The 19,839-nt window shown below is 34.2% G+C and overlaps 3 protein-coding genes across 3 annotated transcripts; all 3 read right to left on the reverse strand.

The window, feature by feature from the left end:
* Window positions 1-1,445: 1,445 nt before the first annotated feature.
* LOC136809934 (dynein light chain Tctex-type 5-B-like) lies at window positions 1,446-3,782 on the reverse strand. The gene is made up of 2 exons (XM_067066502.1): window positions 3,665-3,782; window positions 1,446-2,480 (listed from the first exon to the last, which is right to left on the reverse strand). Exons 1-2 carry the CDS (start codon window positions 3,677-3,679, stop codon window positions 1,587-1,589), a joined length of 909 nt encoding a protein of 302 aa, XP_066922603.1. The 5' UTR covers window positions 3,680-3,782; the 3' UTR covers window positions 1,446-1,586.
* A 526-nt stretch (window positions 3,783-4,308) lies between these two features.
* On the reverse strand, window positions 4,309-15,681 carry LOC136809899 (phosphatidylserine synthase 2-like). Its single transcript, XM_067066462.1, has 10 exons — window positions 15,561-15,681; window positions 14,885-14,989; window positions 14,499-14,581; window positions 14,123-14,190; window positions 13,411-13,545; window positions 12,904-13,068; window positions 12,418-12,495; window positions 10,661-10,816; window positions 10,231-10,376; window positions 4,309-6,119 (listed from the first exon to the last, which is right to left on the reverse strand). The coding sequence occupies exons 1-10, from the start codon at window positions 15,659-15,661 to the stop codon at window positions 5,870-5,872; spliced, it is 1,287 nt and encodes a 428-aa protein (XP_066922563.1). The 5' UTR covers window positions 15,662-15,681; the 3' UTR covers window positions 4,309-5,869.
* On the reverse strand, window positions 7,590-9,452 carry LOC136809900 (fibrinogen C domain-containing protein 1-B-like). The gene is made up of 2 exons (XM_067066464.1): window positions 8,505-9,452; window positions 7,590-8,291 (listed from the first exon to the last, which is right to left on the reverse strand). Exons 1-2 carry the CDS (start codon window positions 8,854-8,856, stop codon window positions 7,717-7,719), a joined length of 927 nt encoding a protein of 308 aa, XP_066922565.1. The 5' UTR covers window positions 8,857-9,452; the 3' UTR covers window positions 7,590-7,716.
* Window positions 15,682-19,839: the final 4,158 nt, after the last annotated feature.

The raw sequence follows: 19,839 nt of genomic DNA on the forward strand, positions 1-19,839 counted from the left end.
TTTTAGGTAACAAAACAGTTTGGGTGAGCAATGTTTGATAACAAATGAACAAATTCGCTTCACACAGGCGCTGTGGTATAGTTGTCCTTGACCTTGGTTGCTGCACATGGGACTGAGGTTCGATTCCCACTCACAGCGGTTCACTTGGCAAGTGAATGAACCTTCGCCCGGGTCAACCCATGCCATGTGAGGGAATTGGGTAGTCACTCCAAGGTGCTGACGGGGCGCTCATTGAAAGCGCCTATAGTTGCGAAAATAGGCCTCAAAGCCTCCTGCAACTCAACCAATTAGAAAAAAAAATTTAACCTCGCGTGTTGAAATATTTTTTTCTATAAGCATAACGTTTATAAGCATATGCAGGCTCAGTTTTTGGTACCTAAAGAACAATTAGACTAAAGTCTATTCACGATAAGTGTGCACTCTTTTTTCTTTTACCTATAACTTTTGAAGGAATTCTTCAATCTTTATAAATTTGGTATCATTGGAAAGATATTAGTGAGTGGAACAATTTGGAATAAAAAAATTTTTAAAAAAATTCCAAAAATGAAGATGAAAATGAAGAAGAAAAAAATGAAGATCTTGTAGAATACTGCTATAACTTTCATTTTCACTGGAGAGATTCTTTGATCTTAGAAGATCATCACTGTGAAAAAATTTCATTAAGATATTTATTCAATATAAAGTTATGATACAAAGTTAATAAGTGATTGACCCCAAAAAACAGCAAAAAACTGCAGAAAACAGCGTTTTTAGACGTCAATCAGCTTATAACTTTGTTTGATATCTTTTGACTGAATGATTATTTTTGAGAAATTCTTTCACAGTAATAACGTTCGATGATCAAGGATTCACTTCACGGAAAATGGTAGTTATAGCACTTTTCTACAAGATCTTCATTTTTTTCTTCTTCATTTTCATCTTCATTTTTATAATTTTTTTGAAGATTTTTTTATTTCAAATTGTTCCACTAACTAATATCTTTCCAATGATACCAAATTTATAAAGATTGAAGAATTCCTTCAAAAGTTATCGGTAAATGAAAAAAGAGTGCACACTTATCGTGAATAGACTTTTAGAGTCAACTTCTGACTGAACTTTGCTTTCTGATCATTTTGATGGCACTGAGTCTAAGTGAAGTAGACTTGAGGATTTCGCCATCTTGAATTTTTTCAATTTCGTTTTCAAAAATAAAACGTCAAAACAATAAAATGTTTTTTTTAAATCCCATCAAAGTTTATGAAACTATAATAAAAACAAGAAAATACCTCCAAAATTTGAAAAGAATTAGTCTATTGGTCATAATTTAAAATGAAATAGAATGCTAAGTATAATGCGAGCCTGATATAGGGGCAGAAACATGTATTAGGAAATTTCGAAATCTAAAAACATTCACAATAGATTTGCCAAAAGTTTTGGCAAATTTCGTCAAAAAATGGTTCTCCTCAAAATTAGCTCCCTTAAGTAAGGTTTTTATACAACGTCTTTTGCAAAATTGTGTCCTCCCTCCTTTTACTTAAACACGTCTGAACAAATTCCTGATATATGACCTGTTTGAAGTTTGCCTCTTTTGATATCCAATCACCAAGCTAAACCATTACAGGGTCTCGTCTCGACGATTGCAGGTTATTATAAGAAGGTACCAAGTATTGTTTTTGACTCTCCACTAACGTCGCGAAGACAATCCCTGTCGCAAACATATCTTCACCCCGATAGTGCTCCATCACACATAAATCGGATACCGGATTACAAAAATATTGACACGACTGCTTCATACCGTCATCCCGAAATTCCCCGATATAAACCAAAGCCACGACTTTATATTCAAACTCACCAGAATTTAAACTTGATTTCAGTGTCGTTTCTAATATCTGACTCAAATGTGTACACCTTTTGCGCGACTTTTTAGCATCATATCGACAATGTTCTAAATTTTTACGTAACACTTTTCCAACTAACTCGCGTAGTTTTTTCACACTCTTAGATTTACGTTCGATGTTTAAACTTATGGGTTTGATTTTTTCTGTCGAAGATGAAAATTCTTTACGTGATATTACGTCAACTGCTGCTGATGACGTGGTCGAAAATTCATGACTTCTTGTTTTTTGGTGAGCGGTCAACAGCGAAACGGGCGCTAATAGAACAGGACCTACTGGTTCAGGTAAGGTGTTCGAGCGACGTCGGCGGCCAAGATAATCGCGCATCAAGTCATGAGGATCTGTATCAGGTAAGGAAGATGAAGAAAAGATACTTTCATTACTGTGAACCATTAATAAACCTTTCTTTAAATGTTCGTGTCTGTGATTTTCGAGATCCTCTTCTGTCGTACGACGTCGGATTTTCTTAATTTTGGTCGTCGTCGGTAATAAACTGTTGGTGACGTGAAAAAGACTCGAATCATCTTTCTTATGACCATGTGATAATGATACACTCTCGATTTTAGCAACACTGAGTTTGGAAGAGCTGCGTCGTTGTAATGGATGCTATAAAGTTAAAATGCAATTAAAACATATGTTGAGGATAATAATTTGAAATTTTATGATTCAGATTGAAAACTAGGGGTATATTAGACTAACTTTTATTAATCTTTTACATATTCATATTTGAATACTCGACATTGGCAGTAACACAACCAAAGTTCACATCTCCTTTATTCATTCCATAGAGCTCCCCTGCCTCTGTGACCTGGTTAGAGCTGCCTATCACTCGAATTCTTCTATAATTTGAACTTATTCCTTTCCATAATTCAAATCTCTCTGTAATTTGAACATATAAAATTCTCCGTTCTAGTTCCAATTAGCGAGATCACTGTATATGTTTATCTCAAAAGTCAAGTAGGGATTCTTCTTACAATCCCGGGGGGGGGGGGTACTTAGGCAAAATGGGTGCCGCAGATATGTGCTAGCCATAAGGGTCCCTTTCTTACACCCTCGAAACTCTAAGAGTCCCAAAAACGCCAGTTTTTCCCCTCTCTAAGGGTATCGATTTTCGATTTTTTGCTCGGACATACTTTAGGCGTAGAAACTTTCGCGAGCAGAAACTTTCGCGATTTTCGCGAATTTTGGCCCTTTTCGCGAAAATAAATGTATTTAAAAATTCTAGGAAGGGCCATTCGCGAAAGTTTATGCTCGCGAAAAATTCTTGACAAAGTAGATAATTTGTAAATCTTCAAACTTTGAATAAAATGTAACTTTTATGGCACTTTTTTGCCTGCTGTGAGACTAATAAGTCAAAGGACAAATGTTTCAAGCCAATCCAAGAAGTATTTGTCCCTCTAAGCCATTTTTTCATGTGAAAATTCTCAATTCTACGTCTTGATTCGCGAAAGTTTATGCTCGCGAAATATATTTTTCCGTTAAATTCGCGAAAGTAAATGTCGTGAATTTCGCGATTTTTCGTCCTCGCGAAAGTTTCTGCTCGCGAAAGTTTGTACGCCTAAAGTACCCGTCAACTCGCAAACCTAGTACCCCCCTCCCGAGTTACAACCACACAGCCTCTCCTGATGAGTGTGACAGCTAAGTACAGTATTACAATGGGTTAAACTTTCGGAGTTTTCTCAATCAGAATGAAAACGAATCTTTCCAGTGGATAAAGACCTGAAGGTTTTGAAAAATATCTGTCAGAAAAAAGGGAGAATATGGAAATTAAGTATCATTCACATACATACCTTTACAAGTGACATTGTGTATTTCAATTCTTTATATCGCAATGAAATCTAGTTTTTGCATCTGATTAAATCTGAAAAGTGTATAAGTTTAAACGAACCAAGCTACTTTAAACCGTAATTGAAACATATGAAACGTGAAAAGTAAACATCCCTTTTTGTGACAAATTTATATAATAAAGTTGAACGCGGCTTGAAGGAGTTTGCATGCAAGCAAAATATCATTTATTAAGCAACTGCTAATCCACAAGCAAACTCGAGATCTGATGAACAAAGAATATATAGGTTACACTTTATGTGTACCAACAAAAGCAATCATATTTGCATGTATTGTATTTAGAATTTGATGAAGTGATTTTTTGGAAGCTTTTAAACTAAATCCGATTTTCCTTGAAAACTTGTTGGAAGAATTCCAACGAATTTTTGCGTGCTGAAGTAACCCTTAGGAGTACCTAAACAAACAAAGAACAGGGCCTCTAAAGTTTGTCTTTCTTTAAATAAGGTGCTAAGGCTTGACTTACTCTTTCGATGATTAATGAACTACTCCAGATTCTTTGACATCTATTTGAAAATTGTTTTTAAACCTGATGTATAGGTGCAAGCCAAGTATTATACATATTTTGAAAGATACAAAAACCACACTAAAATTGAACTTGACTTTCCTAATTTTTTGCCCTACCTTACAATAACGAAAATATTTATATTTATATGATATAAGAAAGTCGATATTTGGGCAGAAATCAGCCCTAATTTTCCATTATAATCTATTGAACATAAAATAAGTCAATAAACAAAGACATTATTCAAGTCCAAACGAACGATTAAGGGATTTGCAAGGCCATCCTACTTCAGATTAGAGAGCTTTTAAGTGAAGTTTAGATCAAGTTAGCACCTACGTACTTACAAAAATCTAAAACTTTCACATTTCGAAATATCTCCTTGGTCCGTCTCAGGAAATCTTCAGGAAGTCTTCAAATATGACCATCGAATGGCCTTTTGCCCATTTCGATCTTCATCTCAAAAAGATTTCAATTTTCGACAATAATTTGTTTGAATTGAAGCTTTGATAAAAAATGGCTGGAAAAACAAGAATTAATGTAATAATCGAATACTTTAGGCGTACAAACTTTCACGAGTTAATGTCTTTGAAATTTCTTAAGAGGGTTATTCGCGAAAGTTTATGCTCGCGAAATGTTCTTTAAAAAATTGAAAATCTATAAAACTTTGAAATCGTAATGAATATAAATTTTTTTCTTGCCTTTGACGCCTTTATAAAGTCAAAGTATAACCGTTTTTATCGGATTCAAGGAACATTTGTCACTTTTTATCAAATTTTCGTTTAAAAATTCTCATTTTTATCCAACGATTCGCGAAAGTAAGTGCTCTCGATAAATATTTTTTCCTGAAATTCGCGAAAGTAAATGTCGTGCGCGATTTTTCCATCTCGCGAAAGTATGTACGCCTAAACTAATGTCGCCTTGGCCAATAAAATTATGAATAAGATTGGCTCAGCCTAATTAAAAAGTTCAAGATTCGACTCATTAGTCTTTAGAATGTTTTTTTATGAAATCTAAACTTGTTTTTCAAAATAATGGCATAGTTATAGTCTATAATAGTCTAACTAGGTAATATGTCATAATATATTAAAAATGCATAATGTACGAAATACGTATGTACAAGGAAAAGATCTATCCTAAAATTGGGGTCGTCTATTTTGGTGAAATGAGGTCGAAACTAAAAGAAAATGTTTCTCTAATTTAAAGGGGGAGCCTTGAATAATAATCTTATCCTGCTATTTCAAGGGTTAAATGTTTTTGTGAGACAATTTGTTATTGCCTAAAAATGAAGAATAAAGCCTAAAAATGAAGAATAAAGCCTAAATTATTTTGTGCTTATGGTTGAACAAAATACAGCTTCAAATTCTTAAGCAATTCTTACAAAAAATAATATCAAGTCTATCCTTTTATGACAGATTGAATAGATAACTATCTGGGGCCTGGGCCGAGGGCTGGGGATTAACTGTAATCTTTAGAGCAATTAATTAGGATAGGCCACTAAAATATATCCTAAAAAGTTTAAAATAGTAAATATCAAAAATCCTAAAAAAGAACAAACATTTGAAAAATAATTTAAAGGTCGAAGGCAAAGCGAGAAAAATATTAAAAAAATACAAATATGAAAACAAACTCGATAGACACGCCTAATAACTCAATGTACTTTAGTTTTAATGTTTGTTTCATCATTTGATAACTGAGCACGTATTGTACGGAAAAGGTTAGGAACAAACAGCCAACATGTGTATAAAACCAAACCGATTGCGATACATGTCCATAGTATGATGATATGCTGAGGCGGAGGTAGAGTGACTGTTGTCCATAAAAATTTGACAGCGATCAAACTCTCTGTGATAATAATCAAGCAGAATATCCATGATTGTTGTCCAAATTTCTTGCATGCACTGAAACAATAAAATTCTTTTAAAGGGGGTTCCTGCATGAAAAATGAAACTTAATCCATGCTATCATGGAAAGCATTAAAAAAACTCAAGTCAAAGTTGTCGACATCAGTACTCTGTGAAAGCCATATTTAGATTATAATTACAAAGTTTGATTTTAATCTTTCCGGTACCCTCAATCCATATTAGGTAAAAATTAGAGGACTGGATCAAAAATTAAATGACTTTTTATGGTATACAAATCTTCTAAATATCATGTGCCATTGAGCGGTCAATCAAATTAAAATTATTTAGTTCAACTACAGGTATCCTTCTAGCCTGCTCTCAATTATTTTAGTTTGATGAGTAGCTGGTATGAACATAAGTTTTCCAAAGTCAAATTTTCTCATTTTTTGTATGGCTTACAAAGAGTACAGATGTCTTGAATTTGGAACTTTGGATGTCAATATCGTGAGATAGAATCACTATTGACAACTTTGACTTGAATTTTCCAAATGCTTTTCATTTTTCGTGCCTGGATCCCTTTAAGATTCTGATCGTTCCTTATCACAATTCTAATAATTTTGTGTCACTCAATTTCTAACCGAGGAAGAGAGCTGTATCTTGTAACTTTTAAAGCACTAGTAGATACTCTTAACCCTTTAGTGCCACGGTCATTTTTTAAAGAAAATCGCTATTTCAAACTTTAAAGGCTTATATATCTGCTGCGCGGACCTGACTGAATGATAGAAAGGTGCCGAGTGGTAAAACTTCAAACTAATTCGCTGGAGGAGGAGGGCCAAATTTGGAGGTTCTTGGATCACTCGTTGACGAAAAATGGTCAAAAAACGGTCAAAATCTTAAAAAAGTGGATTTTTGTCAAATTTTTGCATTTTTTTGACTTTTTAGCTTAAAATCTCGCTGAAAAGACTCACTTTTGATTTTTTTTTGCTTGGCCATGAAGCCCAATCCCATTCCTACGAGTTAGATCAAAAATGACAATTTCTAACTCAAACTTGGCATTACAGGAGGGCTTCGCCCTCCTACATAGCCCATGTCTGATATATACTACCTTGGCACTTAAAGGGTTAAGGCAATTTTGCAAATACTCAAATATATTTTTGTACTTTTATTTCTTATTTGTGATTTCTGCACAATTAAGAGTGCTCGATACTCCAAGTAGAGCTTGTTTTAAAGAAACGGTTTTTTGTGCTTTTAAGTACGTCGAGGTTGAAAAATCAAGTGCAGGGAAACCTCATTGGGGGTTAGGGTCGAATAGATTTAACATAGTCAACAATCACTTTTGTTAAATTCAACTTTAAATTATTATATATTTTAGCACGGGCGTTTTGAAAATATGATAGGCTTTTGTGCCACCCCTCAGATTCATTTTGATACATCAAAATCAAAATTAACCTTAATACCCACCAAGGCACAGGTAGTAAAAACATTGGTATGGTTCTCAAATGGATAAATTTGGAAATAACAATATAAACAATTTTGATGGAAATTGGCTTTTTCTTTGCTGGTAAATATAACACATAATATATATTACAATATAACATAATATATATTACAATATAACACATAATATGTATTACAATAACAAGAAGACAAAGCTTTAATTTCGGCGGACTTTGATTTCGGAGAACATCATTCGACCATCGTCATAGTCACTTCCCCACCAAATCGCATGCCATCTGTGTTGATTCAGCAAAGCATCAAATGCTCCATTGAGATTGACCATATGGCAGCCATAGAACCACCATGCTCCATCGTTACTACTCGCACAATTATCGCTGCTGTAATCGTCATTATCCTGATCAAAAGTCGAGAATTTGTTCCCGCTGTGTTTCCGCATATGGTCGCCGGCGATTCCAGAATACCCACTAATTGCCAATTGATATTTTGTTGCTTCGGCATTGACTGAAAATGTGGAATATTTGGCCCATACTTTTTTCGAATCACTCCGTCTGATCATGTCGAAGCGGACAGTCGTGCCCCTCAAAAAAGCTTGTGCTGTGAGTTGATGGATATGATGGTTACCCAACCAAAACTCACGTTGCAGTTGACCGAATCCGTTTTTATAGGCGTTCCAGTTACGTTGGAAGTTTGTGCTTCCGTCAACACGTCGCTGGATAACCGTCCATCCGCCTTTATCGTCGTTTTGGTCACAAAACACTTGAACAACCGCACCTGGAGATAATTAAACAATGTTAAAGAAATAAGAAAGGTAGCCTAAGTAGATAAGTAGATTTGCCAGTAAAGAAAGAAATTGATTTGTAAATAAAACAAGAAATTAATTTTATGAATTTAATTTACATTTCCCCCCGTATAACAAAATATTAATTTGGCCCCAGCATAAACAAGACAAAAAGTATCGCAAGTGAAAATGATTGACAAACCTACCTTTGATGTCGTTATGGATCAAATATAAACCATTGATTCTTTCACCATTCTCGTAGTGCGCTTTGCAATCGCGCACTTTAGGCTTGTTTCGACAATCGCAGTAAAATTTCTCAACTAAGTTGTAGTCCTCAACGCAAAGGCAATTCCCACATAAAGCAGATGTTACTTGACAATAAGTATTCCGGGTACGGTCTTTGGTTTTCAGTATTTGAATCTCTTGATTTGCTCGTAAAACATGAGCTGTCAAACCTTGTATCTGTGACTTTAGATTATTGATATCATCCGTTGTCACATTTTGTAGAAAAGAACCAAGCAAAATGGCCAGTAAAACAAGTGGATGTAAAGTCGCCATTTTTACTGCTTTCGATCATCCCTGCCATCGCAGGCCATCGTTTGGCATATTTATAGGTATGAGTAGAGTTAAGGTGACGGAGAGCAAAACCAATAGCACGTTTCTTTTTATAGGAACATGAGGCTCAGTCAAACACGAGTCTTGTCATTTGGAAGGCTTACCAAATGACTTTTTTTTATAACCCGAAGATAAAAGGGCAACTTTACAAGTATCCAACACTGAAATTAAGGGGATTATAAAAGAATATTCGACAATGGGTAAAATTCATCAACTCATATTTAAAATCGTGTGCCATATTTAGTGATGGATTCTTCTTCGTTGCACAGTTTTTCATTTTTTTTTTTCATTTTCTGACCAAACATTCTGTTGACTATTTCCTGGTCAAACACTCTTGTTGACTATTTTCTGACCAAACATTCTGTTGACTTAAATCTTCAGTAATATTTCAACAGATGTTTAAGCATGTTGTTTTACCTGCAGTAAACATTCAACAGTGCTATTTTGATAATCACGATAATACGATTCGGGGAACTCTGAGAGTTTTTCGTTCAATTTGTTAGTTGAAACTATACAAATTTTAAAGCTTTGTGCCAACTACTAACTAAATAAAAATCTTATAACTAATGTATTCATTTCATCTAGTCTTCAATATATTTTTGAAAAAGATAAAAAACAAATCGCGCTATCTGGAACTAACGTTTTGCTTAAAAGAATTCTTATCTTTTAACACGCTTTTTTTCATGTAAGAAAATGTCCATTGAAAATCTGCAAAAACGGCATTTCCGGCATTTTCAGTCTAAAAAATCTTTCTCAAAAATCTGATTCGGCCATATTTTGGGCATTGCTGATACGCATCTTTGTGCAAAAAAATCCGAAAAAACGAACGAACGAACGAACGAACGAACGAACGAACGAACGAACGAACGAACGAACGAACGAACGAACGAACGAACGAACGAACGAACGAACGAACGAACGAACGAACGAACGAACGAACGAACGAACGAACGAACGAACGAACGAACGAACGAACGTTTAGTCAAATATCTTTAATGGTTTCAATTTATAAAGCAGTGGTTAAAAGTATGAATATTATGTTGCAATGGTCCCAAGAAGACAAACTTTGTCCGGAAAAGACCAAAATTGGATGGTCTCTGTGTCTTACTGTCCCTAAAAATTTAAGCACATGTGTACTAAAATACATGGGGTGTTGGTATGCAAAATTCTCGAAAACCCTTTCAGTATTCATGTGTAAGATTTTAGTACAGACCCCCCTGACTTTGTATATGTAATAAGGCTTGAAGCTGATTTTTATGCCTGGGCAGGATTGGGAAGAATGGATTGTCAAATTCATGTATACAAGGAACACCTTACCTGTCGTTAAGATAATCATAACATTCACGTATGGATACCAATCCTAGGAAGGAGACAAACAGCAAGCGGCCGAGTACGGTGTAATGTTCCGGTGGAATCCACAGAGCTGTCTTCAAGTAAAACACGTTCAACTCGCATAGTGAAAACTGGTAGGAAAAAGTAAAGAAGAAATTAATATCAAAACGCATTTTTCATAACTTCTTTAAGCTACAGTTGAAGATTTATGCAATATAACAGGTGGCCAACGAAAAGGTTTTACACCTTATACTTTAAAGTCAAGGAAGAGAAGGAATCTACAATTCATTGTCAAAGTAATTATTCACTTGGTATTGGTATCACTCAAAAATAATAGGAAATTCAGTGAGATTGTGCTTTCAGTTTTGTTGGCTATTGTTTAGTTTACTTTAAAAGTGAAATTTGATAAACGAACCATAACAATGAGCCCTAGAACGGCTAACCATCTTTTCAATGAGTATGTTGCACACCAAGAGAATTTTCGCCAACTGTACGGTGTAAACTGGCCCATAAAACGATAGAACTTGCCAGAGTAGGTTGGAATACTCCATAAACTTCTCCAATGGTATTTCTGGAAGAAACAAGAGTGGAAAAAAAAACTGTATGGAAGTGTTGAGATTATCCGACACCCAAGGGGTGCACACACATCAAATGGACTGGATATCCAGGGGTTCAAATAGTTTCAAATAATGACGGGATACCGAACATTTTCAAGTTTTTAAACATTCTTGAAGCCAGTCGCCAGTCGTTCGAAATAAGTCAACTCTGATTGGTTTAGAGGAGTGCGATTAATCGTTACTCGTGATCAATCGTTATTTGCACTCCAAACCATACGATTACTATAGCACGCTAAAACCTGTCAAATGGCTTGACAGAGTAACAAGTGATACTTTTATGGACCTACCTGGTTATGCATTTAACACATATATAATTGATATCTACGTGACGTGACCATTAAACAATCATTCAGAACACAAATAGTTACAATCTATTTAAATTAGTCGTTTGTTTCTTATAAAAAAACGTTTAGAAACAAAAATTTCATGCTCTTGAAATATTCTTTCATATTCAAGACTTCGTGAGCAAAAAAACATATATCTCATCAAAAAATTCAGTAATTTGGCTAAGAACATTGATATATGCTTATTAATAGTGGTTCTTATAGATAAAGATGCGTTTTTTGAGCCGAAAAATTCTTTTTTTACAAAAATCTGCTTGAGCCATCTTTTACCTACTTTCATGCAAAAAATCTGAAAAAAACAATGATCCAATGATTTCACGAAGTCCAAAAACCCGTTTTTTTAGCCGTTTTTTGGCCCAAATTTGCCCAATAACATTTTGATTTGAAAATCGGACTCCATCACATTCGAACGTTTATAGTTATGCATCTTAGTGCAAAATATCATAAAGAATGAAAAATCCAATCTCGAGAAAAGCTAATACATAAGTAATTGATAATGTGCTTATAAAAAATATCGAATTTGGCCAGTTGTTCTATAGGAACACGCCAAGCAACTAAAATTTCCTGTCTTAAACACACATATTCTTCAAAAGTAAGCCTTCACGAGCAAAAAAAACATCTATCTCATAAAAAAATTGAGTAATTTGACTAAGAACATTGATGCATGCTTATTAATAGTAATTCTTATAGATAAACATGCGTTTTTTGAGCCAACAAATTTTTTTTGCAAAATTCTGTTTGAGCCATCTTTTACCTATGATGGTACCCTACTTTCATGCGAAAAATCAAAAAAAATTAATGACCAATTTTTCACAAAGTCCAAAAAACCCGTTTTTTAGCCGTTTTATGGCCCAAATTTGCCCCCAAATTTTTTTTTTTTCGAAAATCGGGCTCCGTCACATTTTGGCCACTACCATTTTGCACCTTTTTACCAAAAATCAAACGATTCCTATGATTCAATCCTGAGAAAAGTAACAGACGAACGGACGGACGAACAGACGAACGGACGAACAAACACAGGTTAATTTATAGGACCTCCACCGGGGTAGGTCCAATTAAAAATTGTCTATTGATATACTTATTTTTTGGGGGAAATATAAATTGGTTTAAAATTCCAGGTTCAGAGTACTAATGTTTTTGGGTGTCCTGTACGAAATTCTGAACACGTTTTGACACATTTTAATTGCCACAAAAATAACAGAATTTCAAACCTTCATTTCTAGGTGCTGTAAAGTGAACATTCCCAAAAGTATTCCACCACCATTGCAAATTATGAAATCCAATATCCACTGAAAAAAAAGAGTATTAGATCATCACATTTTTGTTTTACAAAATGAAACTCAGGTCTCACAAATGATCCGGTGTTCATAAAGAGAGTGCAACAGGAAACATAACAGGTTAGTCGGAATTCAGATTTTTTTGTGAAATTGTTTCGTATTTTAATTTCGTAATGAAGCAAATGTCATTTTAGACCGGACTTTGTGTATTATTTGCTTTACTTCGTAGTACTTCGTTCTTTTAGATTATAATTTTTTCTCGAAATAGGTATTGATGTCCATTAGGTATTGACGCTAGCTAGTAAACATATTGACATTGACTTTCTTATATTTCCAGTTTGGCCTGTTACAACATACCTAACTGCATAGCCTTGTGTTCTTATTTTTAAAACGCGTAACTTTATAAACTTTATAACTTACATGGTCCCACCAACATTCTGAGAAGTTTGGTAATTGATGTTGTAATGAATATTCCAAGATCTCGAATAAAATACTCAGCAAGAAGGTCAACCAGTAGTCACGTAAAATCAACGTTTTAATCCACCATCCGAACAAATGTGCTGGTACAAAGCCGTCTATTTTATCCTGTGATTAATTGTTACATACGTATAAAACATAAAGTAAAGCTTAGAAACAACCAGTGGCATGAAATTCTTTGTAAGTACTTCGTCTAACAGTGGCAGGTCCTACTGAGCACAAAAAACCTTCTCTCATTTGAAACAGTATCATTAGACATGATATCAATAGAAGATTTCTTGATATTTTGAAACGGACCATTCGGACCTAGGTCGAAGGGTGATGATGATGATCAATAGAAAAATACGTTCAAAACAAAGCATATAAAGTTATCCATATTTTTTACCAACCTATACTACTACAGTATGGAAGAAAGGACTTTTGCATTCAATAGAAACATTATGTCGTTACCCAGAAATTATGCCATGGATTTTCAGTGTTGTTTTCATCATAAAGCAAGCAACTACCACCGTAATCGTGTTCGGGGAGTTGGACACCAAGTTTGGGGTCGAAATGAGACATCCAACGGCGTGCATCTTTTGCCGTCTACGTTAGAAGACAAAAAAATATAATAAAAACAACAAGTTTTATGTTATTTTCAGCAAAAGCTTTTTGGTAAAAACAGTGTTTTAAAAAGTGTAAAACCAATGTTTTAAAAAGTCTTTTTAAACATCTAGCGCTGAAGATGGTTTTACCGAAAAGCTTTCGCTGAAAATAAATTAAAACTTGTTCTTATTCTTATAACTTTATGGAATGGTTGATTTAAACTTGAAAAAATAATTGTTCGCAATAAAAGTATTTACAGAGGTATCTACTTTTTTTCAGGAGAACTTACGGCGAAATATGTTTTGTCAAAAAACACGATTCGCCGGTCAAGGACATTCGGGATAACCATCTAAATGTGTTGACGTTCGACACTCACTAACGGAATTTATGCACATTTAGGTTGAATTGAAAGCTGAAAAGAATTTATATCGGCCAACAAAATATCGTCTTTTTTTGTTCAAAATAAAATTTTGCACTGCTATCTGAGGGCCGAAATTGTAAAATTACAAAAAACATATACTTCTAATAACGTTCCTTCCTTTCAAAATGATAGATTTTCAAAACATATCGGGCTTACCTGAAAGAGCAGGAAAATGAGACACAATTCGTAAATCACACTACAACACAAGATGAATCGCCATAACACTAAGAACAAAAGGACAATTTGTAAAGAGAATAAGAAATTTTTGTTTAACTTATTATTACTGTTTCTGCTCTTCTAAAAATTTGGAAGTTTCGACATAACTTTGGGTAGACCAAACTATTTCAATGGTTTCTAGTAAAAGAGAGGGATATCTTATCTTCAGGAAATGAACTTTTTTTAATAAGTTGGTTATCCTAATCTTACAAAAAGTGTTAAAAATCACATCAAACAATCTCAAATTACATCAAATATATCTTTTCCTTAGAAAAACAAAAAAAATACTTTCAAAAGCAGGAAGGAAAAGGCTTACCAGGATGTGGTCGTAGAAAGGGACCATCTTTTGCTTGTGTGACTCCAAACGCTAAAAATACCATGATACATGCCAACACGCCTCTGAAATAAAAACATCAAAATCAAACATACTGAAAGAAAATCTGAATGAAAAGTAATTGCCATCTATAGTACAATGACAGACACTAAAACTGCCTGTTACTTTTTGTTCCTTTGAGTGTAGCAGGATTGCTATATTGCCCACTGAATTTTCAACTTACAAACTTTATTTAGTTTATTTAGCACCACAACCGATGCACCATTTGATATGGTCCATAAACTGACCCTATGCTCTAGAGGTAGTTATTTGTTTCATATATGCAAAAAAAGAAAACTTTTCAATTTATAGTTATAATCATTATATACCTTTTAGCATTGTATTCTGAAGAATGCTCTGACTGATCTTCCAAGAACGTCAAATAACATAACAACAAAAGAAGAGTTGTCAAAACACTAATTGTGTGTGATTTCCTGAAAATTGAACAGAAACATTGATAAAAATGCTCCATATTATATAAAAAGATACGCATTGTTCATTTTCCTTTGAAAAAGTGACGTCACAATGAATTTTCCTAACGACGGGCAACTCTGGGCAGTGTAGGCCCGTCGTCATGCGAAAAGAACCAATTGCATTGCGCAAAAAGCCGTGTAGCCCGCTTCGAAAAAGTAACCGGTTAACAAACTACAATATATAATACAGTACATCATATTCTATCAAAATGGTCAACGAACATGGCGAAGCACATTACAAACAAAGGGATTGCCAGATATGTATTTAGAATATTCCTTTTAGTTTAGTTGGGCTATGAGGGGTATAATGATAGGTGACCTGGGATAGCGACTGAAGTTTTCCACTACCAATATTCCTCCTCCCCTAGGATAAATCAAGACTTTCCCCAATTAAGAACTCTGTGATATGCCAATAAAACTGATTCCTACGAGCCTAACTCCAGCCCCGTATATCAGAATATTATCAGGGACTCTCTTGTTTTTGTATGTGTTTTCATGATGAACAAAAACGAAAAAACGAAATAAATCTTACCAAAAGAAAGATACAGGTTCATCATTAGTACCATTCGAATGTCCTCCATTTTTGTGGTGAATGCTTTGTCGACTTCCAACAGTACCCTTTTCTTCTTTCATGTTTATATATTCTTTTTATTCTAAATGTACAAAAACATAGTTATGTATATACATAGAAGCAACTCGGTGCTATTTAAGTTACACTAAAGAAGTAATACTTATGCAGAAGTTACATACTTAGCAAATCCTAACCTAGCAGCTAAGGAACTCGATGAGGAACTTTGAGACTGAAACTCTCTGGAAGAATAAGGAACTCCAGGCTCGGAGCCAAGTTAAGGTTCCTTATAAAAAAATCGTGTACTACCTCCAACTAATCATAATTGTAAAACTTTATATTCTACCATCCAGAAAAGCCTAACTAAAGACCATTCATTACTAGCACGTGGCATGTGAACTTTGGCCTTTATCGAGAGATCTCCAATCGCATGAGGAAACTGAACTAAACTAATAGACTCACTCGTTAGAATAAATAAACACAAAACATGCCATTATAGTCTTATGGTATAAAGAAGTGACTTTTATAATCTAGTATTACAACATAATAAAATAATATGTCTTTAGCCCGTTTGTCTGCTAGAAAACAAAGAAAGTATAATTATCAGCATTTAATCAGGAAACAGAAAAGTGTTGTAGCAAAGTGCTTCCTTAAAAACACACAGAAAAACAACATGACAGTTAGAGCACACCAGTATGGTGGCCCATTGGTATTAAGTGGTGGTTGTGAAGTCACTTTCTTGTTTTGCTAGCAACCAATGTTTTGCACTGATGTAACTCCTTTTACTGCTATATAGAAAAATTTTCCAAAGCTTTATCAACTTGGCAAAATCTGGTTTTGAATGAGACCCCAAAATATTATACTTGACAGGGTCAATCAAGACCGACCGCTCCCAGACTGCACACAGTCAGCTACTTTTGTACAGGATTGCCACCAAATTCCATTATAAAAAACTTCAGAAGCTGACAATAGAACTTTTTATTTAAAACGCAAAAATGTGACCCTCCAAGCGATATCAAAGACACGAAATTGTTACCGGCAACGAAGCGGTAACATTATTGCCGGCAAATTGGCGTATAATTTACCGATCTTGCCGATCTGGTTTAAATCATCACCGGCAAATTACCGGCAAATTACCGCTCAATGGTAGACCGGCAATCTGCCGGCTAAATTGCCGATCTTCAGCGCGACTTCAGATTTTTGACAGCGGCAAAATATCGGCACGAGCTGATTGCGTCACTTATTTCGGCTGCCGTGAGAATAGTTTGCCTCGTTCTCACGAAAAGTAGCCATTTTAGACATCTATGCATCCATGTATCTATGTATCTATGTATCTACACATCCATGTATCTATGTATCTATATATCTACGCATCCATGTATCCATGTATCTATGTATCTACATATCTACACATCTATGTATCCACGTATCTATGTATCTATGTATCTACATATCTACGCATCCATGTATCTATGTATCTATGCATCCATGTATCAATGTATCTATGTATCTACGCATCCATGTATCTATGTATCTATGTATCTATGCATCCATGTATCTATGTATCTACATATCTACGCATCCATATATCTATGTATCTATGTATCTACGCATCCATGTATCTATGTATCTATATATCTACGCATCCATGTATCCATGTATCTATGTATCTATGCATCCATGTATCTATGTATCTATGTATCTACGCATCCATGTATCTATGTATCTATCTACGCATCCATGTATCCATGTATCTATGTATCTATGCATCCATGTATCTATGTATCTATGTATCTACGCATCCATGTATCTATGTATCTATATATCTACGCATCCATGTATCCATGTATCTATGTATCTATTTATCTACATATCTACGCATCCATGTATCTATGTATCTACATATCTACACATCTATGTATCCACGTACGTATCTACGTATCTATGTATCTACATATCTACGCATCCATGTATCTATGTATCTATGTATCTACGCATCCATGTATCTATGTATCTATATATCTACGCATCCATGTATCCATGTATCTATGTATCTATGCATCCATGTATCTATGTATCTACGCATCCATGTATCTATGTATCTATATATCTACGCATCTATGTATCCATGTATCTATGTATCTATGCATCCATGTACCAATGTATCTATGTATCTACGCATCCATGTATCTATGTATCTATGCATCCATGTATCTATGTATCTATGTATCTACGCATCCATGTATCTATGTATCTATATATCTACGCATCCATGTATGTATGTATCTAAATATCCATGTATCTATGTATCTATGTATCTATATATCTACATATCTACGCATCCATGTATCTATGTATCTACATATCTACACATCTACAGACCTATGTATCCTCGTACGTATCTATGTATCTATGTATCTACATATCTACGCATCCATGTATCCCTGTATCTATGTATCTACGCATCCATGTATCTATGTATCTATATATCTACGCATCCATGTATCCATGTATCCATGTATCTATGTATCTATGCATCCATGTATCTATGTATCTATGTATCTACGCATCCATGTATCTATGTATCTATATATCAATGTATCTATGTATCTATGTATCTATATATCTATGTATCTATGTATCTACATAGCCATGTATCTATGTATCTATGTATCTATGTATCTACATATCTACGCATCCATGTATCTATGTATCTATATATCTACATATCCATGTATCTATGTATCTATGTATCTACGCATCCATGTATCTATGTATCTATGTATCTACATATCCACGTATCCATGTATCTACATATCTACGCATCCATGTATCTATGTATCTATATAATCTACATATCCATGTATCTATTTATCTACGTATCTACGCATCCACGTATCTATGTATCTATGTATCTACATATCTACGCATCCATGTATCTATATATCTACATATCTACACATCTATGTATCTACATATCCACGTATCTATGTATCTACATATCTACTCATCCATGTATCTATGTATCTATGTATCTACGCATCCATGTATCTATGTATCTATATATCTACGCATCCATGTATCCATGTATCTATGTATCTATGCATCCATGTATCTATGTATCTATGTATCTACGCATCCATGTATCTATGTATCTATATATCTATATATCTACGCATCCATGTATCCATGTATCTATGTATCTATGCATCCATGTATCTATGTATCTATGTATCTATGTATCTACGCATCCATGTATCTATGTATCTATATATCTACGCATCCATGTATCCATGTATCTATGTATCTTTATATCTACATATCTACGCATCCATGTATCTATGTATCTACATATCTACACATCCATGTATCCATGTATCTATGTATCTACATATCTACACATCTATGTATCTACATATCCATGTATCTATGTATCTATGTATCTATGTATCTATATATCTACATATCTACGCATCCATGTATCTATGTATCTACATATCTACACATCTATGTATCCACGTATCTATGTATCTACATATCTACGCATCCATGTATCTATGTATCTATGTATTATCTATCTATTTAAAGGATTATAATCACGATTCAAAGATAAAAAATGATCCATTGTTTACTGCATATCTAAAACTTCGCAAAAATCCGGGATTTTCAATGAAAGTTTCAACAGTTTACTACTGAAAAATGATATTTTAATGTAAATTGAAGCATAAAAAGTCATTCTAAAAGTTAGCACATAATTAGGCTTGAAACAAAAGACTTTTGTCACAACACGCTAATTATGCAGATTTATTATAGTGACAACAAAAGAAACCTGCTATTTACTCGACATAAACTCCCTTAAGGGCAAGAGACCTGGTATATGACGAGCCGTAAATCATAATTCATTTTCACTAAGCTTTCTGATTGGTTCAAATTTTATTACAGAATGCGAATATGGTTTTTCTACAGGGTGTCTTGAAAAACGTATCGAGTCGTACCACTTCTATAGAAAGAAAGTTCTTGTGTGTGTTTGATTAAATTTGCAATGTTTATCATATTAACATATTAATTGTCACGAGACATCTTTTATGAATAACTTTTACAAAAAACAATTCTCAATAACTTTAACGTCAAGAAAATTGTAAAGAAATTTAATTTTTTTTAATCATAATGACTGTTGTAAAAACAATTATACTAACATATTGTTAAACACACGCAACAACCTTCTACTTAGAATCATGTTCGC

The sequence above is a fragment of the Clytia hemisphaerica genome, unplaced genomic scaffold, assembly GCF_902728285.1.
Source record: "Clytia hemisphaerica strain Z4C2 unplaced genomic scaffold, Clytia hemisphaerica genome assembly, whole genome shotgun sequence".
In the NCBI taxonomy this organism is placed as follows: Eukaryota; Metazoa; Cnidaria; class Hydrozoa; order Leptothecata; family Clytiidae; genus Clytia; species Clytia hemisphaerica.

Coding starts and splice junctions, on each gene's coding strand:
- LOC136809899 (XM_067066462.1), bottom strand. CDS start 15,661: ATGAAAGAAGAAAAGGGTACTGTTGGAAGTCGACAAAGCATTCACCAC. Junction 13,546..14,122: donor TCATTTTCCTGCTCTTTCAG/GTAAGCCCGATA, acceptor CTTCTAACGTAG/ACGGCAAAAGATGCACGCCG. Junction 13,069..13,410: donor ATCCATGGCATAATTTCTGG/GTAACGACATAA, acceptor AATTAATCACAG/GATAAAATAGACGGCTTTGT.
- LOC136809900 (XM_067066464.1), bottom strand. CDS start 8,856: ATGGCGACTTTACATCCACTTGTTTTACTGGCCATTTTGCTTGGTTCT. Junction 8,292..8,504: donor GATCCATAACGACATCAAAG/GTAGGTTTGTCA, acceptor AATTATCTCCAG/GTGCGGTTGTTCAAGTGTTT.